This window comes from Thunnus albacares, chromosome 12 (assembly GCF_914725855.1).
Source record: "Thunnus albacares chromosome 12, fThuAlb1.1, whole genome shotgun sequence".
Lineage (NCBI taxonomy): Eukaryota > Metazoa > Chordata > Actinopteri > Scombriformes > Scombridae > Thunnus > Thunnus albacares.
In genome coordinates, this window is record NC_058117.1 from 16,430,501 (window position 1) to 16,456,800 (window position 26,300).

At 40.7% G+C, this 26,300-nt stretch overlaps 2 protein-coding genes across 7 annotated transcripts; one reads left to right on the forward strand and one right to left on the reverse strand.

The window, feature by feature from the left end:
- Nucleotides 1-701: 701 nt before the first annotated feature.
- On the reverse strand, nt 702-11,547 carry ss18 (SS18 subunit of BAF chromatin remodeling complex). Of its 6 annotated transcripts, XM_044367276.1 has the most exons (11): nt 11,361-11,547; nt 10,821-10,897; nt 10,640-10,724; nt 9,443-9,599; nt 8,244-8,474; nt 7,159-7,329; nt 6,757-6,834; nt 5,301-5,423; nt 3,564-3,694; nt 3,080-3,142; nt 702-2,319 (listed from the first exon to the last, which is right to left on the reverse strand). In XM_044367276.1, the coding sequence occupies exons 1-10, from the start codon at nt 11,427-11,429 to the stop codon at nt 3,125-3,127; spliced, it is 1,140 nt and encodes a 379-aa protein (XP_044223211.1). In that variant the 5' UTR covers nt 11,430-11,547; the 3' UTR covers nt 702-2,319; nt 3,080-3,124. The 6 variants fall into 6 exon arrangements, 3 of the variants coding, with proteins under 3 accessions (XP_044223211.1, XP_044223210.1, XP_044223212.1); XM_044367275.1 differs by lacking the exon at nt 3,080-3,142; XR_006406368.1 differs by having other exon boundaries at nt 2,283-2,319; nt 3,080-3,694.
- Nucleotides 11,548-12,109: 562 nt separating this feature from the next.
- psma8 (proteasome 20S subunit alpha 8) lies at nt 12,110-17,723 on the forward strand. The gene is made up of 7 exons (XM_044367278.1): nt 12,110-12,387; nt 13,647-13,773; nt 14,033-14,157; nt 14,371-14,493; nt 14,608-14,727; nt 17,066-17,128; nt 17,221-17,723. Exons 1-7 carry the CDS (start codon nt 12,286-12,288, stop codon nt 17,314-17,316), a joined length of 756 nt encoding a protein of 251 aa, XP_044223213.1. The 5' UTR covers nt 12,110-12,285; the 3' UTR covers nt 17,317-17,723.
- The last annotated feature ends 8,577 nt before the right edge of the window (nt 17,724-26,300 follow it).

A 26,300-nucleotide genomic window follows, 5' to 3' on the forward strand; every position in this document is an offset into this window, starting at 1 on the left:
GCAGCTGCCAGGGAGGACTGGTGGGGGAGCGCCCAAAACGCCAGCTCTGCCAAGCAGAGGGGCCGGGGGGAGCCCCAGTGGCAGCTGGGAAGGGTGGGGCGGCCAGCTGTGGAGCAGCAGGATGGTGGGGTGACTAGGAGATGCCACTAAACCTGAGCAGGGAACATAGATACACACATACATACAAAAAAAGTTAACAAACCACTTTCTTTTCTTAAGGCAATTCTGCTGCACTCGCCCACATTTACACACACCAACACTCATCATCGGCAACAAGGCAACCCAAGCAGTCCGTGGCCCTCTTAACACCAACACCGCTCTCCCATCACGTGCTTCGGCCACACATCTGGTGTACCATCTGTATCACTCCCCCCAATGTGACAGGTAGTCCCTCTCCTTCTCTGGAGGGAGCAGAAGGGGAAAGAGGGACACGGAAGGTAATTTTGGGTGTAAATGTGCTCTGGACCTCTCTAAATGCATCTGGACAAAGCAGACATGCTGCTGAGCCAGGCAGGGTCATTATCAGTTGGAAACTGACTACCAGATAGCAGATGAAGACAAAACAATTATATCATACTGTCAGATTATGACGGCACCAATAGTGCACATCTTGTTTATGTTGTCTTGGGGATGAATGATCTCGCACTTCTATGTTACCACAAAAAGGTCGAATGCTGTAAATAACACAAGTCAAAAGTGTATTAAAGATTCTTCCAATTTATTATAATGTACAGTTATACATTGCCATGACACAAATGTGACCACCATGTGGATGGGGTGCAGAATGCAAAATATTAAAACAGCCATATAAACAATATCAGAGGATAATGAATTCCTCTTCTCTATGCCGCTGTACATATGGGATCAATAAAGTATGCACCATAAAACAGATACCAAGCCAGTGATATAAAACTGCACAACCAGTCTTTACTGTGAAATTAAGGAATCCATTTCAGAACATTATTTTCACATCTTATGTTACATATTTGACAGTAACAAACTTTATTATTCACACACAACACTATTTGAATGACATCAACTTAGACGTTTATTCAAAGGGAAAAAGGGATTCCAGCATCGTCAAGACTAACAAAACTAAGTACTTGTCAGAAATATTTGATACCACGTTAGATCTTTCCCATTCACCAGTTTGCAGTCAATGGACAAGACTGAGGTGCTTGTATAGAAGAAAAAAACAAAACAACAAAAACAAAACACTCTAGAGAGCATCAACTTAGGAATACAATTTGCAGAGGTGTCTGCTACATATCATCCCTCTGGGCACATTTGTCAAATAAAGAACCAGGCCATTATTTCGTCAGGTATTGTAAAAAAAAAAAAATTCTATTCATGATCCAAATTTGATATTTTTTCACTGATTTAAAAAAGCCCCCCCAAAAAACAGCCCAAAACAGAATACAGCAATTGTTACATGTGTTTTACAGCTTTGAACATTTTTTGCTGCTTGTTGTTCATATTTGTCCTTCAGGGAATCTCAATTAGATTTCCATTTTTACACAAAGAATTCATGCACTGTCCGTGTCATTGAAATAGCAGATCTAATCGAATAGTTATACAATTCAATGTAACAGTAAAATAAAAAAAACAAAATGTGCTGGATGGGATCATCATTAATAAAAAAAAAAACAAAACAAAAAAACATTGACACATACACTTCATGAAATAAACAACACAGCTTCAGTACTACTTTCCAATGTCTTATACAAAGTTAGCTTGATCTAAAAAGCATAAAATATATTTTTACATCATCACATACATTAAGACATGTACCATGGCCTAGCGGGAAGTTCGTCTGGTGCATTATCTCTAAGCCCCCACACATTTCCCTACTGCTGGCATTATTGCTTCTTATGAACAGGGAGCTGAAGGATAGAGAAACAATGCACCACAGTAGAATGAAACTCTGTACATTTGAATCATCTCTGATATCCAAAATTTTTGTTAGCCTGTTTCACAATCTGCAATGCTAAAGGATAAGGCAGTTCCATTTTTTTTTTAAGGCATTGCTGCTTTGAGACATACTGGACCAGATGGTGAGTTGTGGACTTTAACATTATCAAGTCAATGGACATGATAAACAGAATATATTTTATAGGCAATGATAAAATCCCAAAGAGAGGGGGAAACGAATCTTGTGTTTTTGAGTGTTGTATGTTCGTGTCTGAGAGAATCTCAGTGAGCTGCAACCATCATTTAAGTCTGCTTAGCAGTTGACCAGAGGTCAAAGCTCAGACAGAGATCAGAGCTGTGTGGGTTTGCTGTGACCATCTCTCATTGCTGGTAATTTCCATACTGGCCCTGTGGGGAGAAATGTGACAGACTCATGTTACTTGACCTTTTCAAAAACACACAGGGAAAAAAGCTTATATTCACAAATCTTAAAAGAGGGTGCAAACAAACATCTGTGGTTTCAACCATATACTGCAAACCATGATTTATAGCTGCATTTGCTGGTATTGACCAGCAGGTGGCAGCATGGCCTCACAACTTGTGAGCTCTAGATTCTAACTTGACACCTCAGGTTTGGGCAGCAGCATGGCTGAGGATGACATTCCTTATTGACTAGTGGATAGTACTTAAAGTGAGATAAATTCAGTGCAAGGACAGTAGTATTTGATGCATTTCTAAACAGGGGTCGAAGTATGTGTTTGGTATTAATGGAAAATACAATGGGAACAAATTTGGAAAATTTAACAGTTCAATATAAATAACATTTCATTTCAAATATGAGTTCAATAAGTTAAGCACAATACCAGTGTTATTTGCATGGATTAAAGACACACCAAAGCATGTAAGCTTTTGGCTGTTTCACTGTAGACTAAGCATGCTGTGTTTCTGGACCTCATGACTTACAATTCGACCCCTGGTTACCAACAAAATTAAAATATTAAAAAAAAAGAGAAAATTATCAATATTTTAACATAACAAAAGAAAGAAAAGAAGAAAAATGGGAGAGAGATAAAGAAAAAAAGAGACAGAAGAAACATAACAAATGCAAATTAAGGCTAGGTTGTCAAACGTCTAGATTGGACGTTGAGGTCTTCACAGCAACCATTACCTTTGCTTCTTACAGAGCTAGTCAGGGGTTCAAATCCCCGGGTCTTTATTTCCTCATGTGCCCCTGAATATTCAAAGATAAAGATATCAAAGTGTAGCTGTGGTCCTCACATAAGACCATAGGAAATACAGGGCAACAAATAGATCTTCCTTTAAACACTACAGCAGTCTGCATCAAGTTTAAGGAAGAATCCTATTAAAGCCCTCATATTTCCCTCAACTGGCATGCCATATTAGCCAGGATATATAACTAAGACTCAAGTTAACAAGTTAAAAACAATAGTAACACATACAATGTTTTGGGAAGAATAAATTTAACCCCGAATATGATGATAGCATGCATAAAATAATACCTTTCATGTCTACCTTCTAACTTCACTCACATTGATTCTAGTCTGACAGAATAACAGAAAATATACATCTAACTCTGACAATCAACATTATAACTTGAGTCCTCTGCTGTCCAGCATTGGGAGTATACTCACCTGGTCATAGCCATAAGGGCGTTGCTGCTGGCCCTGTGGGGGTCCAGGTTGAGGGGGGCGATAGGCTCCATACTGCTGTCCCTGGCCCTGAGGATAGTTGGGGTACTGTCCTGGGGCACTTTGGGAGGGGCCTATGACAAATATTGATATCTCACTTTAAAATTATGCATGCATGACACACTTGAGTAAACCTAAAAGTGTTTTCACTTTTTTTTTTTTGGCTAAAAAGATCAGTTCCAGTTTAACTGTGGAAGTGTTCGCTTGTAGTCACAATGCAATTCAATTCAATAATTGTAATCAATAATCAGTGTGGATAAAAAAACAACAAAAAAAAAAAAAAAAACACTCACACACACTCCTTATTGTTTAGGTGCCAAGTCAAAAACTGTACAGTGATTTCTGCCCAAATTTATGCTTGAAATATTGTACTTAGTAAAACGTTTTAAAGGGAACACTCTTTAGTGTTGCAAGTCTTTGAGACGCTGTAATCTTTTGACTTGTTGCAAGTTTCAGTCTGAACACCTGCTTAGAAAGAGGTGGGACAATCTGGACTCAAACAAATGAACCCAGTGTGAAAACAGCCCAAGTTTTTCTCATTAATCGTTTCCATCTCCCACTTGTTACTTTGAGAACTCTAGGGAATCCCTGTTAGTTTACTATCGCTAATGGGCTGCAATAAAAAAAAAAAAAAAAAGAAAAGCTGATGGATGACAAAGAGAGGATGGTGGATATGTCAGACCAATTTGTTTGGGCTGCCTCCACAACACCTGACTCAGTAATGAATGAGAATGAGTGAGTCAGGTTGGAGCCAGGCAGTGGTTCCCTAATGCAAGGAGACATCAAGGAGATTCTGTTGGTCTTCATTAGAGGAGCAGGCTTCATTAAAAAAAAAAAAAAAAAAAAATCCACTTTATCAACCCCCATATACTGCAGCTATCCATGCAGGCGCTGTGAAGGACCGAGCAAAGCTTGACTGGGGCTGAAGTCAAATGAGGCCCACGCAGCATCGTTAGGCGCTCATAATGTCTTATGCTGTTGAGCATAACCTTGTGGGGGCCTGCGAGAGAAAGCGTGTGTGTGCCAGATGGATCTCACCTCACAGCCTCTGCCTCTCCGCTAGCTCATTACTAACATGAGCTTTGGCTCAGACAGAGGGTGAGTGATGGAAAGTTCCAGTGAAAAATGGCAAGAGGAGGAAAAAGACGAAAGAGCTGCAGGACCTCCAATATTAAATACTGTATGACAAACATTGTTTAGACATCTCATGGAATTTGGTTACACCCTATAGCCATGAGCACATTAAACATACCCACAAATGAGAAAATATAGGTAAGGAATAGGCACAAGTCAAATAACAAAAGGTTTGTCTCCCTGACTTTTTTTGTACCATAGACCGCATATAAAGAACCAAAGCTCCTCTTCCACTCCCACAGAACAGTGTGTCATTTCAAACTGAAGCACCAGGAGAAATGCTAATGTGGTGCCAGCCACCACTAGTGATTAAATTTCTCTTCCACCAAGCTTCAATCCCCTAACCATTCATTAAGGTGGTCCTTTAATTCCTTGCTCTTGATGATGTCTTGACACGTGTCTGGCACCGTTACATTTCCAAGGGGCAGTAACCACCAGCTCGCTCAGGAAGAATTATTATTCAACAGTTTAAAAAGGCAGCCAAAAAGGGCTGATAGCGTCTCCTAGAGGATGAAATGCGTCCCTTTCCCAGAGAAGAAAACTCACCGTAACCCTGCTGCTGTGGTGGGTAGCCCTGCTGACCTGGGTACTGCTGTTGAGGAGGGTAGCCCTGCTGCTGGGGAGGGCCTTGCTGATATGCTTCCTGCTGTTGGCCATACTGAGCATTACCTTCAGGGGGCAATAGCAGACAATGTGAGCAGCATGTTGACAAGTACAGCAAAGCAGATAGGTAGACACTGAATAAAGACTCCATATAACTGCAACTCAAGAGATCAGTTAGGATGTACCTGTATTTGCAACACAACATTATCTGACATATACATCCATAAAAAATAAACAAACAGCAGTATGTAATAAGATGCTATTAACAAAAGGCAGAAATGACACACACTATAGTAGTGCAGAAAATTCAAGTAGGAAAAGGATTCTTGGCGTGCACAGCTCAACAAGCATTGACTGCTTTAACACTTCAGTGAGTATCCAGCAACACCTCATCTAATATACAAAGAGATGCATATAACAGTGTTTTGAAAGGTGCAGTTTTGAGACAGCCATGTTACTGTATTGAATGTTTTCAGAACTCTTTATTCGTTGAAATTCTTTGTACCAATAAAGGAATAACATTTGTGTTTGAAAGGTCAAAGGAAAACAGTGTAGGCAGCAGAGGAAAAAAAAACAAAACAAACAACAAAAAAGTAAATGTTAATTGGACAAAGAAAGAGAAGGAGTCGTTTCTCATGAAACTGTAATCTATCACCGTGGCTGCTACTGTAATTTTACTACCCCTAAGCAAACCAGCATGGAGAAAAGTGGCAGTTTGTTTATTTACAACAAATTTTTATTGTGGACTTTAGCACTTTTCTCAAATATAGTTGGTGGCTCATTACTCTCGATATCACTGCTCCTTTGCAAATCACAAGCATTATTTTCTGCATGTGCAGAAAACATGCATATTTATCAAGAATGGCAGTCCCCTTGAAACTGGTACATTATGAAGCACTTACTGAATATGAATACACTAAATGGCTTCTACTCCAAAAATGCAAAAAAAAAGTAGTATGCCAAGTCATAATAAAAGTATCAATTGTGGCATTTTTTCTTGATAATTTGAAGAATTAACATTTACTAGAATAAACTTTGGTACAGCTTCGTCTTTCCAAGACATTGACTACCGAGTTTCCCACAAGACTCTGTCCCTGACTTGGCACCTGGCACGACTGGGGGTGGGGTGGGGGTGGCATTACAAGATTAGGTAAGTGCTAACTTATCCATGGACCGCAGCAGCTTTGGGAAGAGGGTACACTCTGGTGTGTGAATGATCGCTCCAAATCAGATATTTTTTCCTTTGTTAGAGCCCAAAGTCACTTTGGTTTCCCAGAAAATAATGAAGAAACTGAAATTTTGGTTTCGTCACAGTCTCTTTGCATCATTTGTGTTTTAACACAACTCCTGGGTTGATTTTTTTGTTGATTTTCTACAAGTGACTGGAGGGTACTCCTACCTTCTGAGGCTCCCTGTCCTGCGTGACTGTACTGGTCCCCATAGTAGTCTTCCTGCCCTGGGTACTGCTGAGGGGGTCCTACATACACATACACACAACATACACACAAGTAGATTCAAGGTGTTGTCGGATCGGTTGTTTGAGGGGAAGAGTAAAGAGGATGGATTCCTGGCCGCTACTCCTCGTTAGAAAGCTTTCGTTTTGCTCCTTGACTAATTTTTAAGCTATTGGAGGCTTTAATTTACATCTTGAGTCAACAAGATGTCTGTGAGCAGCAGATGTGGAAATAGAGGAAAATTGAGAGGAACAAGAGTAAGAAATGCAGGAAGGTGGGTTAGGGAGAAGAAACACTGACACTCACAACTTGCACACCTAACAGACACACACTCTGGGGTAGTATACCTTGCTGTGGGGGTCTGTAGGGGGGCATTGGCCTCTGCCCCATGACATGATTCCCTTGGTTGACCTGGCCCATCATGCCCATTGGGTTTTGTTGCCCTTGGTAGTGCTGGCCCCCACCACCAGGTGGCATGTTATACTGCTGGGAGGGAGGCTGCTGGTGCATCATGGGGCCTGAGGTACACCAACAGATTTCACTCTCAAATTATACTCAATGGAAAACCCAAACTATAACAGCACATGGTTTATCAAATTCAGGTGAACAGTGTGCGGCAAGTAGGGCTGGGAGATAAAATGATCTCGATATCGGATTGAAATAAAATTCATGTCGATAACGATAAACATTGGACATTTTTTTACTCGATATGAATAGATCTAACAGCCTATCACATAGCAGAAATAAACACGACAACAGCCAGTCAGTCTGCAGTTTTTGGCTTCTACGTCAAAGTCTCTAGTCTCTAGTAGAGACCTCTTGTCTGCAACTGTGGAACAGTCATCACACACCATCGTTTTAACGAGCCTGCTTTGACTGCGAATGCACGAAGCTAACTGCTAAGCTAGGCTAAGCTCGGCGCTAAGTAAACAGGGTAGTAACGAAAGGCTAGCTACCCAAAAACACTAGTGTCTTTTCAGAAAGAAAACTAGCGAATCAAGTGATGTGTGTACTAAACACAAAATAACAGTCAGTAAGATAAATGAAGAGGTTAGAGCAGAATATATACTGTCTTGATTGTACCTCTAAAACATTTGAGATGTTTGCCGCCCTGCCAGAGGAATTTGATGTTATAGTAGTCACAGCTTGGCAGGTTATGTTAATAAACTATATTCTAAAGTTACTACGATACTAATGAATGCTCTGGTTTCTTCAGGCTTCAGTGATTATCAGGATACTCTTCAAACTGGCAGCATTATCAAATGATATATCTTGATAAATATCGATGTTGATCAATATAGAAAAAATTATCGTGATCATTTTTTTTTTTGCTATATCGCCCAGCTCTAACAGCAAGCCCCAGTAAGACAGATGATTAAGGTCCTAGAAATCAAGACAACAAAGCAGAAACTCACAAATGCTGTTGTTTTACCTTGATTGGGCTGCATGTTCATGTTTGGCCGTGGCCCATAGTTTCCCATGGGCTGGCCCTGGGTCATGTTCATTTGGCTCTGTGCTGGCATGCCCTGGGAGGAAGGGACAGCGTGATTGTAACCACCCATTGAGCCATGGCTGCTGGGGGGCATATTCATAGAGCCACTGGGCATGTTTGGGGGCTGGTTGGGGCCTGGACCGGGACCTTGCATGGGCATGTGATTAGGTCCTGGAAAACAACAGAGATTATTCATGATTCCTGTTGAAAAACCACATAAATATTTATATACATACATTGATACATTGAATTTCTGTCCTGCTGTGTTATGTGCTGCTGTGCTGTAGTCTGAGGCTGTGATGTGGGTACACAATATGTTTCCATACAAATGGAGTTGCATGTTAAGAGGACATCGCTTACATTGATGACATGTTAGAGATCTGAGGTTTACCCAAACTGTAATTAACATCTGTCACCTTCAACTGTCTATGTTAATTTGTGTTTTTCATCTTTTTTTCAGTCATTCCACCCTTGCAATATTTCAAACAGATCCATCCACAAAGATCTGCGACTAAACCTCTCAAATTTAAATGTAGACAGATTTTTATTAAACCTGAATTTAGAAGGTGTTTAAGGTTTTATCACTCAGCACTTGTGAGACAAGTTGAGTCATTCAGTTCTGAGCAGGGAACGTCATGGTGAGGCCCAGCTCCCAAGCAGTACCATAATACTGCAGATCACAGCGTAAGTATACACTACCATGCCAGTGGAAAAATTACACTTCAGTGGCTACATGTTTTGGTTTCTGATATGACGCTCTGGTCTTTTACTGTTTTAGAATTTACAGTCATTGTGTGTTACAGCAACCAATCCTTTTGTAAAACATCAAACAGCTATATCGATGCTTAACTGGAACATAATACAAGGATTTCTAAATAAAAAAACAAATAAAACAACAAATAATTTTCAACACTTAACGAGGACAGGATAGCTATAATGAAAAGGAGTAGAAGTCCAAGACCACCAGAGCTGGCAACTAGGTGACATCATCTTTCAGCACAGCGACCTCCCTCACAGTTCTGTGGTGTTGCTAGGCAACCCAAGTGAGACAGGGACTGAAGGAGAAGAAGGGTAAAGAAAAAAGAGAGAAAGATGAGGAGGGGATGTTAGAGGGGGGGTGGGGGGGGAGGGTCAATTACCAGGCATCTGTCCATTCATCTGGTTCTGCATGTGTGGGGCTGGAGGGCCACCGCTGACCATACCCTCAGAGGGCATGTTGTGACCGTGAGGAGGCTGAGGGGGGGGTCCACTTTGGTTCATCCCACCAGGGCCCATGGGCATGTTTTGAGTGGGTGGCTGCAGGCGCACAATACAGATATAAAAACACACATCAGCAGCAGTGCTAGAAACACATCTGAGCCTGGGCCTCAAAAGAGAAAACTTGAGAATAAAAAGAGACAGACAAAAGCAGAGACCTTTGTACAAAAAATAATATAATATAGTATAGCTGTTTATATAGCAAATTTTAAAAGATACTGCATGTTTGAAAGTGAAGATAAGTAATCATAAATAGTCATATAATCACTGCTCTAAATAAAGTCACAGCCAGCAACGATAAAGGACCTCATAAGGTGTAGGACCACCAAAAGAGAACACACTGAGAGCCCATAAACACAAAGATCTATATATTATTATACATATTATTACTGAATTAATAGTAACTCCAATCTGAGCGACTGCAACTTTACACATTATATGATATGATGAGGTGACACTTCTACAAGCAATAATTCCACAAACAATATCTACTGTAAATAAGACTTAATCTTTAAGGAGTTTAGTTTTGAATTTCCATTAAGTTAGTGGACTTTCGAGAGACAGATTTTTAATGGTCAAATTAGTGCAGCAAAACCCAAGATATTGGAATTTTTAACCACTGATGTAGCAGGTCAAGCTCCAAAAAAAAAGCTGGCTCCTAGGCTATCCATAATGCTGATGATGACTTCAAATGGATAACTTTTTCAGACTTTGAAAAGCCACAAAATCCCCTTTAATGTAAGAGTGAACATAGAAGGGATTGGCACCAGACATATACAATTTGACAATGGCAATGAACCCTTTCAGGCTGTATACACTGTTATGTGTTGGAAATTATACATTTGAATGAAACATGTCAGACTGTCTGACTGAAAATAACGTTTCTAAGCTAATGTACTGATTTATTTGTTCAGCAATTTCAGGAGGATTTCATTTACCTAAAAGTGACATGTGTTGACATGCAGTGGCTCAACACTGACTGGGAGCAACATCAACATCATCTCACCAGGTAGAGAAGCCACACTGTCAAATACAATTCACTCACTTGCTCAAAACAATGAACATGGACAAATACTTACAGCCGGGAGGAGAGACTGCATATTCTGATTGGAGTCTGCTATTGTGGCCAGGTACACTAAATTTCTGTGCAGCATCTGTTGATATCTGTGAAAGTAAAGGGGTCATCAATAAAACGTTTGGGCCCACATAAACTTAATATTGCAGAAATGTCTGGAGAAAAAAAGGATTTTAATAACTTACTGTGAACACTCTGCTGTTTTGCCTTTGCTCTGGAAGTCCATTATACACTGAATCAGCTGGTTGTTTTCGTCAAGTAACTGCAAAGGAAAAGCAGATTAATATCACATTGTTATCCGTGATACCAATTTGAATAAAGCGACACTGAATAACTTGGTATGGTTCATCTTTGCATGATGATGGTTATTCCGCCGTGATTTGAACATAATGGGGGGAGGGGGGGCGTTTTTGTGAAATCTCAGTGTGCGTTTCTAGCTAACAAAAGACGCTAGCTAGCTATCTTAAGCTAACAAAACCGCAGGCCTTCATTCATTTGGAATACAATTATACGTTAATCCTTTAAATCGACCCGAGACCCATCGTCTACACATGCCGTCCTCACTCCAGAGAGGTTCATATTCACCGCGCTTTGACCCTGCAACGTTGCTCCCGAGCTGTAGACCTGGATGGGCACTGCTACATTGATTAGCTCAACGGCTAGCAGCGTCTCATACCACAGCCTCCATTCTGCGACGCGCAAAAAAAAAAAAAAAGATGAATTACCTTTTGTATTCCAGCGGGTGTTATATCACCCTTCCCACGCTGCCTGTGAGGTGCAAATGCCACCGACATGGTGATACTCTATGAAATGAAAGTGAACAAGTGCATAAACGTCAAAATTAGCTCACACACTTAACAAATTGGTAGAACTCAGATCAACAGTTCAGAATAGGGTTCAATTTCGAAATGCAGTGGTCCGTTTTTTTGGGGGGGATACAACACATTTTAAAACATAGTTGATTATTATTGGTTATTATTGATACCCAGGGATACGTTGTGACTTAATTTATCTGTTATAGATTATAATGTTTCAATCTAACTATTAATAGAGTTGGAAACACATACATTTCAGTTTAATTGAATTACCCTTTCTACCTATTTTTCATATAGTGGAACAGTCTAGATCTAGTCCTAAAGGCCACGGGAAATGGACGACTCCACAAATAGGGGAAACACGGTCAGAGCTTTCACATATTTCTATTAAATATTGATAATATTACCGGCAGTTTTGGAGCAATAATGCCTGGTAACAACGTTTATTGGTCCTCGTTTTATGTGTTTAAATTCACCATCCACATCGTCAAACCATTACTAAATGTACAGAGTGAATGAAACGTAGTATTCAAATATTGAAAAGGAAAAGTTTTTGAATTATAACGTTCAGATTAAAAAGATTTGTTTCGCAGAGCATTTACGGTGATCAATTTATGAGCATTCTACTGTAGTTTTTATGTAATTTATGACAAATTTCCAGTGGCGGGCCCTAAACTTGGTATAACCCAAGTTCAGAGGTCATACGCATGCGCTGTTCTCAACACGGCAGATCCATGAGATCCACAGATTGAGCGTCTTGCTTGTTGCTAACTAGCTGAATCATTTGGTTGAAGTCTCCCCCTTATACTTGTGATTGTACGTGTCTTGCAGTGCAATGGCGGCAAGATATGACAGAGCTATTACTGTGTTTTCTCCCGATGGTCATCTCTTTCAAGTGGAGTATGCACAAGAAGCTGTAAAGAAAGGCTCCACTGCGGTAAGTCCTAAAATGAAACTAATGCTAAAGCTAACGTTAGCAAACGTTAGTTAGCCGACGAGCTAGCGGCTATCAGACACTGTTATTAGTCCAGTATTCCGATAGTTCTCTTGTTTAATCCAATTCGTTGTGATATTACGACCTTGCTGGACTGCTAGCTAATGCGTAATCTCTACATGTAACGTTAGTTCAGAAAATAGAAGAAGTTAATGAAGATGGGAAAGAGAGTATCATTAGCAAGCATTTTGTCGCTGTGTCACTCTCACAATAGTTTCAGTTTCAGTGTGATAACGTTCACAAACGCAAGTTCATAGGAACAATATGTATTGTTAACGCAGCTAGTATAATTGAATTTTGCTCCCATTATTGCATAAACAATAAAGTCACATTGACATATTGACGTATCTCCAAATATTTAGTTTGTGTGTATGATTATCGCAAGTACATTAAGTCCAGCGATAGGTCTGTTAACATAGCTAAAGCTAGTGATGGAGTCATTGTAGTTGCAGCTAACCTCCGCAGTATTAAATGTAATTTGTAGTTTGTTTAGAAAACTTTGGAAGATTTAAATCTGATTGTAGAAAGTCCAGCGAAACCTGCGTTATTAACTTTTACACTCTTCAAAATATATTGTTGAAATTTGAGAGTAATAATTCGGGAGTGATACTGGTAATGAGCTCACTTGGCTGTAACAAGTGTGTTGGATTTGTGTCTAAACCATCAAAAATGCATTGTTTACAACCTACTGAATTGCTGAATAATACATATATTACAAAACAAGGTTATATTTACCACATACGTCCTAAATTTCCTTTTGAGGTTAATAAATGATCTATTTCCATCTAAAGACAGAATATTCCAAAAGGAATAGGAAAAGGAAAGGAAGCACTATATTTATTGTAGAGGGCATTGTTTAGGCGGATAGGGCTCCTGAAACCTGTTGAAGAAAAAAAATATTCAGTTATGTGTGTAATTTTGTTCACTAAACGCCCTCAAATATCAAACATGACTTGAAATAAAAAGAACTGTACTGGGCTTTAGGCCTACATGGCAAGGTTATCTTGACCTATAAGACCGTGAACTGTCAACTCAATTGATTTTAAAGTTTCTTTTTTTGCTTTTTACTACTCATACAGTCATACCCACACTTATGTAAATATTTTACTTGTATAAATTTCTCCCCCCTGAATAGCCAAACCCTGGGAGTGACATCTGTATGCTATTGTTTTAAATTTGTTTTGGTTTTTTTTCCTGTGCAGGTGGGAATCAGAGGTAAAGACATTGTTGTACTTGGTGTTGAGAAGAAATCGGTAGCAAAGTTGCAGGAGGAAAGGACTGTCCGCAAAATATGCGCCCTGGATGAGCATGTCTGCATGGCATTTGCAGGTAAGACAAACAACAAAGCAATTTTAAATCTTTGATTAATAGATACAATATGTACTGTAACATGGCACAATGGGCTACACCCAGTTATATGTTGCCACAGCTCACGCTATTACAGTAAACTCTGAATATTAGTTGTATCAAACACTACATCATTGCAGATATCTATATACCACACATTAGGATTTTGTCGCTTAAGTTTCCTGTTGTATTTTCCTTGTATGTTGTAGTAACCATTGAACCTCTTTCAATGTTTTTTAAGGTCTGACAGCAGATGCCCGTATTGTGATAAACAGAGCTCGGGTTGAGTGCCAGAGCCACAGGCTTACTGTTGAGGACCCTGTTACAGTGGAATACATCACACGCTACATAGCTACACTGAAACAGGTACTCACTATGTTACCATTAATTTCTGATTTACTCTTAAGTAATTTCTCTGGTTTCAGTTTGTATGCTCTATTCCCTGATTAACGGTTTAATTTTTAAGAAACATCACATTTGTAAGAACGAAAAATTACAGCCATCTCTGCACACACACACATATATATGTGTATATGTATATATTTTAATTTTAATATATATATTTTAATATATTTGTAGCGCTACACTCAAAGCAATGGGCGCAGGCCGTTTGGCATCTCTGCGTTGATCGTTGGCTTTGACTACGATGGGACCCCCAGGCTGTATCAGACAGACCCATCAGGAACCTACCATGCTTGGAAGGTCAGTGATTTTGTTCGTTGTGCATTACTTTATGTTACGCGTATACAATAAGCACCCAGGTACCCTAAAATGATTAATAATCGATTTTTCTGTGTTACTGTTGAAAAATATTAGGCAAACGCAATTGGCCGTAGTGCCAAAACTGTGAGGGAGTTTCTGGAGAAGAATTACACAGACGAAGCCATTGCTGGTGACAACGAGGCAATCAAGTTGGCTATCAAAGCTTTGCTTGAGGTAAGGTCAAATTTAGTCCTTGCCTGGATGTATTTGAACTTGCACACTTTATCAGCTACATATATTGAAACTGGGTAATTACTTAACTGCTTTACAAGATAGTTAACCCAAGATGCTATCATAGAAGAATTCTATTGTGAGCTTTAGATGTTTTATAATACAGAAAGTGTAATAGGCATCAGATTTGAAATGCCAACCCCACAGAACCAACACAGATTTGTCCTGTTGTGTTTTGTATTAACTGCTGCATTAGTTGGATGTAATGAATGAATGAAAAGGAGAAATGCAGAGTAGGAAAATAAAACTAAGAGCGTCTGTTTCCATAGTAAATCATCTGAGTGTTTGATGGTTATTTATTTGTGCTTTAGAACGTAACCACCATGAAACAATCAGAAACTGCTTTATTTCTTTAATTCACTCTACCGCTGCTCCCACTCCTTGCTTGATCACTATTGCGCACGCTCTCTCTCTCTCTCTCTCTCTCTCACTCTCTCTCTCTCTCTCTCTCAGTCCTCATTTAACTCTCCGAAATTGAAACAAGGTTTGTTTGGCCATTTAAAACGAGAGATATACTTCAAAATGGGCACATCCTTTCAGCGCATTTGGGCCTGAAGAGTTCCAAAGTCTCAGATTCTTTTTACAAGGTCTCAGACCTTAATCAGCTTGTTAGGCCTGAGGCATGTTAACAATTGTCATTAGGAAATGTCAACTGTTTCCAATTTCAAAGCTTAACAAATACTCTGACTCTTCAAACCTTGTGTGAACACTCAGCAACCATGGGGTATTCTAAGCAGTTGTGTAAGACTCTGAAAATGAAAGTTATTGATGCCCACAATGCAGAGGAAGGCTACAAGAAAATAGCAAATTGTTGTCAGCTAGCACTTTCCACAGTGTAAAAGTTTAGAGGAACTGTGGAGGTCAAGATGAGATCTGGAAGAAAACTCTCAGAGAGAACTGCACATATGCTGGTCAGAAAGGCAAATCAAAATCCCCATTTGACTGGAAAAAACCTGCAGTAAGATTTAGCAGACTCAGGAGTGGTTGAGCACCGTTCCACTGTGCAGTGATGCTACAAACAAGACCTTCATAGAAGAGTCAGTAGAAGAAAACGTTACCTGCATCATCATCATAAAATCCGTCAAGTTTGCATCGGAACATCTACGGAAACCTGGTGCATTTTGGAAACAAGCGCTGCAGACTGATTAAGTTAAAATAGAACTCTTTGGCCACAATCAGCAAAGGTTTGGAGAATAAAGGAGCAGCATTTCATGAAAAGAACATTTTGCCAACTTTTAAGCATGGAGGTGGATCCATCATGCTTTGGGGTGGTGTTGCAGCCAGAGGCACAGGAAACATTGCACAGGTGGAGGGACAAATGGATTCCATTAAATACCAGCAGATTCTGGAATTTAACATCACACCATCAGTAAAAAAGCTGAAGCTGAAAAGACGATGGCTTCCACAACAGGATAATGATCCTAAACATACCTTGAAATCCACCAAATACTACCTCAAGAGATGCAAGCTGCAGGTTTTAGAATGGCCCTCACAGTCCCCTGACTTAAACATAATTGAAAATCTGTAGGTAGATCTTAAAAGAGCTGTGCATGTAAGATAGCTGAAGAATATTGCAGAGCTAGAAGCCTTGTGCAGGGACAAATGGGAGAAAATCCCAAATACAAGAATTGAAAGATTCTTAGCTGACTACAAAAAGTGTTTCCTTTTCAATTAAAAAATCACCAAAATATGCCAACACTTTTGCATATAAATGTATATGCTAAAAATTAGCTGGTAAAATTGTCACATCAAAGTATTTCCATCTACCACAATGTGATTTCAAGACAGTGCTGCATCTTGACAGTCCTGACCTTATCAAACAGTGCTGGCTGCTGCCAGACAAACCATGAGGTTATCTGCCGTTATTATTACATTTCCATGTGTGACTTTGCTTGTTATGATTGGCTAAACCTGTCTTAGCACAGGCAAATATGGGAGAAAATGAATCTTGAAGCAAACAAAATAAATCCCTTATTTCGGCAGTGAAATTTTGCTGTATGTATTGTGAAATGTTTTTAAATGAGATGCAAGTTAATCATCCTAAAAATTGCACGCAATTTAAGTCTTTGTACTGTCAATCAACTGTAGCAAATTATTTCTGAATTAATAAAACCCAACAGTTACATTAGCCAAGGAATTTTTTTGGTCTATTAAATTGTATTTAAATAACCTCAAAACATTCTCTCAGCCTCTCAACATGAACCTGAGTAGGAAGCTACAAGGGTCAAAAAGTGCTGATTTATTTGAATTTGTCACATGAAGTATTTCTTTTTTGTTGCAGGTCGTCCAGTCGGGAGGGAAAAATATTGAGCTTGCTGTTATCAGACGGAATCAGCCACTGAAGGTGATCTTGCTACTTTGCTCTGCAAAACCTTTGTGTTGTTTTCTACCTGTTTTATGTGTAGGCTAACAGATGTCTATCTTGGGTGTTTGCAGATATTGGAATCCAAGGAAATCGAGACCCTGGTGGCTGAGATTGAGAAGGAAAAAGAGGAAGAGGCAGAGAAGAAGAAGCAGAAAAAATCCACTTGAACAGTTGATAGTTTTTCTTTATTGCACTTGGAAGACAATAGCATATTTGGGTTGCAAATATTAGTACGTTTCAGAGGGTTTACAACTCGTCATTTATTTCATTGTAAAGAGCTGAATCATAACTTGAGATCTGTTGATGATCAAATGATTTGCACACATTAGTGAGTGATACTGCAGCAGTTGCAGAGAATATCTTATACTTCCAGCTATTGAATAGACTGATGTGTAAATGCACATACATAGGTCTCAAGTTATGGTTTGGATCTTGAAATACACCTACAGGACGCTTTTATATGATTCACCAAACAGCTTTGATGGTGATGAATCTCAAATGTTAAAAACAACCATTTGTAACGTTCAGAATCATAATGAAACTTAATGCTCAATAAAAGCAGACTTGTTTGTAACATCTGTTCACGTTGAATGCAAAACTAGTTTGGAATGAATTAGTGTGATTGCTTCAAAATAACTAGCTTGCTTCAAAGCAGAATGCCAAATAGTTTGGTTAGTGTCTACCTAGTATATAACCATGAGTAATATTGTCATTACTAGTATTGCACTGACCAGTATCTTCAAGATGAGAGTGGAGGGACTTAAAAAAAAAAACAGAAGAATTGGTTCCTACTTTTTTTTTTTTCCTTTATTGATTATCCTCCTGCAAAGCAAGTACTACCATAAAGATAACTACAGTTCAAAACACCACTTTGCACCTTTGCATTGTCTGTGAACTCTACTGGAGGAATGAACACCATTCTTCCTAAAGATATTTCCTCATTTGGTGTTTTGATGATGGTGGTGGAGAGCACTGTCTAACACGTTGGTCCAAAATCTCTCATAGGTGTTCAATTGGTTTGAGATCTGGTGACTGTGAAGGCCATAGCATATGATTCACATCATTTTCATACTTAACAAACCATTCAGTGACCCCTTGTGCCCTATGGATGGAGGCATTGTCATCCTGGAAGAGATCACTCCCATCAGGATAGAAAAGTTTCATCATAGGATAAAGGTGATCACTCACAACAACTTTGTATTTAGTGAACCCAAACCATGCCAGCAAAAAGTCCCCAACAGCATAACAGATCCACCAGATCCCCTCACTGTAGGGGTCAAGCATTCAGGCCTGTACGGCTCTCTTGGTGTACGCCACACATGCACTCGCCCACTTGTTGAGAATATGGTGGTGATGACTCATCTCACCATATCATATTTTTTCCACATCTCTGTAGACCAGCGTCTATGGTTTTTGCACCACTGAACTCTCAAATGTGCATTCATCTTTGTAATGAGGGGTTTATGCAGTGCAACCCTACTATAATATCCCTCTCTATGTAATTGTCAATGGACTGTTCTTGCTGACACAGTCTGATCACATCCTACATTGACATTCTCAGTCACCTGAAGAAGAGTTACTCCTCTGTTTTTCCTTACATATCACACTAATGCACGAGCATCACAGTCATCAACAACCACAATTTCCGACCCTATTTACTGATGTCTTTCCCATAGATCTAAATGCAGATGTCACTTGTGACTGAAGCTCCTGCCATCCGTGCCCCAAAAATGAACCCTCATCGTTTAGATCTTTTCCTCTTGCCATCTTGATACAAAATCAGAATCAACTGGGCCTGCTCGGCATTTTCATACATGCCACAGAGCATGATTGGATGTTAATTGCTTAATTGTACTATGCAGTGCACCTGTGTAGAACCATCTGCATTCGTCATGTTTCTCCACTCATTTATTCAGAATTTTCCTTTAATTTGTCACCCGTCTGTACCTAGAAACGGAGGAGAAAAAGTAGCTCCCATAGCTTTATAAAGTGCTCACCTCTCCCTCAGTCATTTAAAACAAATTAGTGATGAGCGAATGAAGTGTCTAATGGTGGCCCAACGAGACCCCTTTTTGCCTCTCCTTTTTTATTTCACCCTAAATTCGCTTATCAAGCAACCGCTGCTCTGAATTCTCAACGACACAATTATGGCCGGCGGTGTGGTAGGGCTGCTTAATGGGATCCTGGCCTCAGACCCCAGTGGGAACTTTCAGTGACTTTAATCTGGAGCCCTTTGAAAAGTTGTGCCGTGCTGTGCTGAAGAGCCCCGGGGGTTCCCTCTGACTCTCACCAAAGACATAATGGTGAATGGTAAAGTCCTTCATTTAGAGTCATCTCCCCAAGCCAGGATTTCCTGAGTGGGTGCCCTGGCTGCCTTGACTAGAGCAATTGCACTTTGTCTGCAATTTGTCTTGTTTGTGAGTCTTATAGGTTGGTGTTTGGGTTGATGTCAGAGGATCGATTAAGCTCTGATATTACTTCCCATACAGATGTCATTAAATCCTAGGAGGGCAATAAAAATGGCAAAAGTAATTTCAATAGGGTTTTTATGACTCACTCTTTACTGTTTTAACACACACTAATTGCCGAACATTAATGGATTTCAAGTAAGAATTTGATAAGAGTACTATGCTGTCACTGCCACTGGTTTGTTGATTCTTGGGTTGCAAACAAGGAGGTGCTGAATTCACTGGATGACAAAACAAGCTATAGGTAAACTTTAATAAAGTTTATTCTGAGTAATCCTCTAGCTGCAGAGGTTATCTGATCCATCTTGTCAATAGAGCAAGAGCAGCTTATTCTGTGCTGCCGTTAAGACTCCTAGTCTTCTGAACTGCTTGTGGGAAGAGTTTTCTCTTTCTTTCTTTTATTTCTTTTTTTTTATTTGCCGGCATTGTTGTTGCCCATAATCAGCGCTACTGTGCCTCAGGACAAAGTCCATCTCTCTCATCGCTGGCTGCTGCTCATCATTAATGCAGAAAATAATGGCTTCACCAGAGGTCATTGACGGAGGAACGAGGCCTGAGGACATGTACTCTCCAAGCAAGAATGCGCACTGCTGCGGGCTGTCGACTGAGTGCATTGTTTGTATGCAAACACGCACAGCTTACAGGCCAATTGCACATACACACAGCAAATACTGGATGTGAACACACAACAGATTTTTTTTAAAAAACAGTGCCCACATCTCTTGATCTGTCATGCACATACACTTTAGGCGAAGTGTGTTCTCATGTTGTAGTTGATAAAGAACAAATACTAGGAAAAACACTGCACATGTTCACATCTGATTTAAGTATTTGGTTCAATCCAACACCAACAGTCTGACCTTTTTTCTAATGACATCCATTACTCTCCTCTCTAGCTGATTTCCAAGTCACAGGCAGATTTCACTTTGAAGATCTACATTTTTGTCATTCTAATGTGCCACCCTGTGGCCATATTTCAAAGTATGCCCCTCCTGGGATGTTTAAATTTTGTCAGTGCACAATGTCCTTAGGTCCAAATAAGGCAACTGCTTCAAGGGTAGAAGCACACAGACACTTGCATCTCTCGGGAACTAAGGTAACATTAGTCTTCTGTTAAGAAAATCTCACTACTGCTGCTGTATAACTCAAGGTGTTATCACCTTCTACCAGCAGAGTGCAGTGTTGCATAAAAGCAGCATTCTCATCATATTGGTTACACTTTCATCTCACTTTTTGTCCTACAGATTGACAGTATGACTCCTCTAGCTAACAGCAAACACAATGTACTGGCTACTGACATGTTTTTGTCTCTGTGCTTTAACACACAGCCACAAAGGCTCTCTGAACAATCAAATCCATCGAGGGAGAGTTTTTTGCTTAAAATTGTCAGATGAAAAAGCAACATTGCTTGTGTCCTCAAGCGATGGCCAAGCTGTCAAAGTGTGTTGGGTCATAAAAGGCTATGCTCTCAACACTGTCCCTTTTCTGCTTGTCACATGTCGACAGTTACACACATACACTATTTGTGTATAGCGGATTTGCCCGCCTCCACACATGCCCTTAAGGGCTCTGCAGTATGAAGTAAAGTTTGGGAATATTGGTGTGCTGGCTTACATATCCATAAGCGATCAAAATATGTTCTCTTTTAATGTTCTCTTTTAACTTCTAGCTCCAGGGATATATTTTGAATATCATTCTATTATCTCATATCACACATCTCATCTTCTCTGTCCTTAAATCTCTTTCCTCTCTCTCCCATTCTCTCTCTCTCTTGCACACATGCTCAACACACAGCGCATCTTGCTTTTCAACTGTTTCCTTCTTAAACACACCCTCCACCCTTCATCATCATCACACAGAGCAACATATACAGTTGAGTAACAGATACCGCCGGCAGCTCTGGTTGTCGTTTACCTTTGTGTCCTCTGAAAGGTGCTGGAAAACCAACAGTTTGTGTGAAGAGACTAAAGGCATGGTTTTGAGTTACCCCTCAAGAGTCACCTGTCAGGGGTTTTTGTCTCACAGAAGAATACAAGAGCATCCTCCTCTAATTGAAAGTAGACACCACTGGGCCAGATAGAGAGAAAGAGAAACGGACAGAGCAGGAGAGACAAGGAGGGAAAGAGCAAAATGAGAAGGAGAGGCAAAAACAAGGAGACAGAGCTAAAATAAACAATTCCCAGGATGCTGCAGGCCAAAAGCAAATGGCCCTGGGGCTTCATGGCCTCTCAGGGCCGTGGCAGAAGCCAGTCACACACATCACATAGCATTACTCGGGATGGGGTTACAGGAAAATGTCAGCCGACGCATAAGGAGGAACCATCGGCCCATAGGATAATTCGATTGCCTGAGGGAGGTGCAATCTTGCATTCCCACGATTCCTCTCTTTCCACCCACACCCTCTTTTCATTGTATTTTTGAATCCATATTTCTTTCTCAGTTATTTAATGTTTTCAATTCTGTTGTTTGCTCTGGTAGCCACGTATGTTTACGAATGTGCTGTATTATTGTAAATGGAGCCTACTGTGTTCCTGCCATTGGTTGCTACAGTACATTTTGTGTGCTGCCTCCTCTTCTATCCCCATGGGAGTTTTATGGGCCATTGGTTTGTGGCGTGGCCTCTGATATCTTGATTTACAACCTGATCTTTGTCAAAATGTTCTCCCCTATCGTCCTTATGTTGTATCACCGGCTATGGAACAAATCATTCCCCTTCCAGTCTTGCTCCTGTGGCAAGATCCAACAATTCAGAAATATGAAATGACTCACTGCATGTCATAAATCTAAATCAGATGTTTGTGGTTTAAAATGTTCTGTTTTACATGATCTCTATTGTACAAATGTTGTTGCTACCTTGTTGCCGTATGCTACTTAAAGCACAGAATTGTTGTGTGTGTGTGTGTGTGTGTGTGTGTGTTATAGCGCATGAACATGCAGCTGCATTTATGCGTGTGCATTAGATAAAGACAGAGCGAAGGATGGAGAGAGAAAGAAAGAAAAAGAGACAGCGAGAGAGTTCATTGCAGATATCTGAGTGCGTCTGACAGAGAGGACAGCCCTGAAGGCAGGTCCCAGCCCTTCAGCACCGAAAATGACACATGACTGCTTTGACTTTTGTCATCCCCTGTCTCCCTCCGCCCCCAAACCCAAGCCTCCAACAAACACTGAGGCTAGCGTAGACACACACACACACACTCAAAGACACACAGTCACACACTGTATACTGCTTAGATTACATTATCTTTATCCCCAGGACATGAGCCCTCCTTGTTGGATGACATTTGGGCTTGTGCAGCACTAAGGTTACCTTTCTTTGCCCCTGAGTTAAAGATGCCTGTCTGCAGCATGCATTTGAAATGAAGGACGGGAAAAAAATCAGATGAGAAAGATTTCTAAAAGCACTTTGATCAGAGGCATCAACAGTCACGCACAAACTTGTTAAGCAGTATGTAAATTTGGGCTGATACTGAATAAAGTTGCCAGAATGGCATGAATCCATTGTGCTGCGATGATCAAAATAAAAGAGGGCTTCATACGCTGGAGGGCAAGAAAGTCACAGACATGAAGGTTTTTTTCCTTCCTCTTTTTTTTCTACAAAGGGGCTGATGGGATGCAGAGAGGAGAGAAGGAGGGGAGGGAAATGAAAGATAGGGGAAAGCCTGGAAGGATCTCAATCTAAATTAGCCGAGTAGAAGGAAGACTGTGCTGAGTGAGACATATAATTAAAACCAAAGTGATGAAAACATCAGCACTCATTCAGTCACTCGCCAGATGAATTTCTGAAATTGCTACAACGATGATCTGAAGATGTTTCAAAGCTAAAAGTAAATCTATCCTATTGTTAAAGTACACCAATCTCCCATTTACTGGGCTTTCTCTCACCATCTCTCTTCATCCGCCCCCTCTCCCTCTCTGTGTTTCTTTATCTCTCCCTCGTTCCCTCTTTCTCTCTGTCTGACACCCTGAGATGAATAGATGTTGTCACTGAGACTCTTGTAGCCTGTCAGCTTTTAAACAAACAGTTAGCAAAAGGATCACTTTCACAGGAAACCTCCCAGTCTGAGGTGAGGTTATGAGGTTTAGCTCGCTTTGCGCTATCCGTATGGGAAGACCCACCCTGTGAATGTTGTGAGGAATATGACCTCGCACAAGGATCAGGCTCACACCTCATTGTGCAATGAATCCAAACAAAATGCCACTTTAAATCATTTAAATCAAACGATTGTAGCTTAGCAGTAATAGCACTGTCCTGCATTTTGTCCCCGATGCTGAAAATTGTATTTATTCTGGCAGCCTGCGTCTATAACCAAATGTCTCTGGCTGTTAGAGAGGAAGCTGAGGGCCCTTTCCCTCCCTCCAGTATAGTGTACCTCCAGTAAATCTGTCCTCCCGACAACAAATGTCCCTGCACTAAAAAGGCCCCTCAAAAAACAAGCCTGACTTTTGTGAGGAAAAAAAAAAAGCCCCCCCAGGTGTGTTCCCTCTCACTCTTCCTCTCTGCACCTGCACTGAGTCTCTCAAGTCCTCCGTGTGTCTCTCCACACAATGGAGACAGTGCATAGCCTCTGGCGCCTCTCTCCAGCTGAGAGCCACCTCTCTCCAGAGGACAGGAGAGGAAAACTGCCAGCACTAACAACTGATCCTGGCAGATAAAGGAGCAGATAGGCGAAGAGAGAGTGCTTTGGCCAATACCTGCCTTGCCCTGGTCTTCAGTGCTGCTTCCTTTAGCTCTGGGATAATGATGATGACAGCTGCAAAGACAAAATGCTGCTGATGAGAAAGAAGTTGAGCATAAGAAAGCTGTGACAATCAGTCATTCTGTATTTGCACTTGTTTTTGACTTGGATTATTTCATAAAAGCCACGCATTTAATAAGATTTTTCCACAATATGCTTTCACTTTACATGGAATGACAGGTCACAGTGATGTTTTACATGATAAAGTATTCAGAAACCTCCTAATATTGATTCAGTTTCTGACTGTATCAGTCACCATCAATCGTGTCAGTTCGACCACAAACACAGGGCTGTTTAGGCCTTTTTTTTTTAATGTGCTGTAATGTAGTAATGCCAGGCCAGATGACCCAGCACCAGATCAGTGTACCACTCACACTCCTGAGGGCAGCTGACTAGAACAGCAGTTAGGCGAGACGGCCGTCGTAGGTCGCCCAGGCCACAGCTGGGAACCCCTAAGCCAAAATGTTGACCTGATGTGAGTAAATGTAAGCCCAGCTGCACGGAGGGATGATACGTTGAAGAAGTAGTTTTTCCACCTGGAGAATGATTTTACAAATGTAAACCACGTTTTGTGTCAGAATTCACAAAGAAAACAGGCTATTTTACTGTTTTATGAGAGCTGGCTAGAATTGATTTGCATACCTTTTTCCTCTCCTAATTTCTCTTACTGATCCAGTCCAGTGTGTGTGGTCTATAAGAGCCAAGCTCCTGGTATTTGTCCTGAGAAAGACCTTGATAGGAATGGGGTCTGAGTGAGAGTGCTTATTTTATTCTCTTCCATGCTGCTTCAGGCTATGGCTGTATTAATGCAATGGCAGGGATCTTTGAAGTTGTGACTTTATGAGACAAAAGCTAATTTCCTTTCCTTTGTTCATTATCGAGAGAGACTTCCAGCCGGGCGGAAAGCATGCTGTGCTAATTATTCCATTCATGAGTCGTCTCTAAAGTATGTAATGGATTTCACTGAGCTTTTCACAGGTGAGCAGGGTGATATGGTGTATATACTTCTGGGGCTATGTACTGTCAACACGCTGGTTTACACCGATTATACCTTTTAAATTTATTTAATCCTCACTGGATAGAGATGAACAAATTGTCATATTGAATACAACACCTATGTAGAATCAAAGACGTAGGATAGATTAAAATAGAATAGCAATTTAAGAGTGCCAGATTGAAAGTCGGTTTTTAAAGTGAAGTTAAAATCAGGAGCGACACACAACCGCACTTTCACTGATGTCTCAACAAATATATCCTCTGCAGACTTACAAGACCCAAACCACTTTGCAACTCATTAAGATCTGAACCAAATTTCACAAATGAGTTTCAGAGTTTGTGGGGCCAAGTTAGGCATGTCACATAATGGGATTTCCATCTATCCCTGAAACACAACTTGGCAGAGCATGAAGGGAAATGCAACACATTTCACATTCCATCTTTTCGCTAGCGTACCAGGATGCCACCCACAACACCTGAGCACTCCCAATCAGCGAGATGTGTGTGCCGCCACGGATGTATGATGTGTATCCTGCCACTCAGAGTCAGATCAGACAACAACAAAGGGATGGAGCGGTGATACGAGTGAAGCCATATACCTCCTCCACTGCTGCCTGACAGCCCTCTGCCTCCTCCTCTTCCTCCTCCTCCTCCTCCTCCTCCTCCTCCTCCTCCTCCTCCTCCTCCTCTCTCCCCCGCTTTGTTTGTGCTCATTTCATTCCGTGCGCAGCCTCCTGGCAGGCAGGTCAAGGTTTACCCTCACACCACACACCATTTCCCTCACACGCCGCCTGGGGGAGGAACACTAGAGGCCCGAGGCAAGGGCAAGCCCAAACAGCTCACACAACATTGCCGCCATCACCACCTCTAACCATACAGATAAGAGGACAGAAATACTGAGCTCAGAATCACACAGTGGGATCTTTGTCTTTTCTTTTTTCTGTCCTTCAC

Coding starts and splice junctions, on each gene's coding strand:
- ss18 (XM_044367275.1), bottom strand. CDS start 11,429: ATGTCGGTGGCATTTGCACCTCACAGGCAGCGTGGGAAGGGTGATATA. Junction 10,898..11,360: donor CACCCGCTGGAATACAAAAG/GTAATTCATCTT, acceptor TTTCCTTTGCAG/TTACTTGACGAAAACAACCA. Junction 10,725..10,820: donor AAAACAGCAGAGTGTTCACA/GTAAGTTATTAA, acceptor TTACTTTCACAG/ATATCAACAGATGCTGCACA.
- psma8 (XM_044367278.1), top strand. CDS start 12,286: ATGGCGGCAAGATATGACAGAGCTATTACTGTGTTTTCTCCCGATGGT. Junction 12,388..13,646: donor TAAAGAAAGGCTCCACTGCG/GTAAGTCCTAAA, acceptor TTTCCTGTGCAG/GTGGGAATCAGAGGTAAAGA. Junction 14,494..14,607: donor GAACCTACCATGCTTGGAAG/GTCAGTGATTTT, acceptor GAAAAATATTAG/GCAAACGCAATTGGCCGTAG.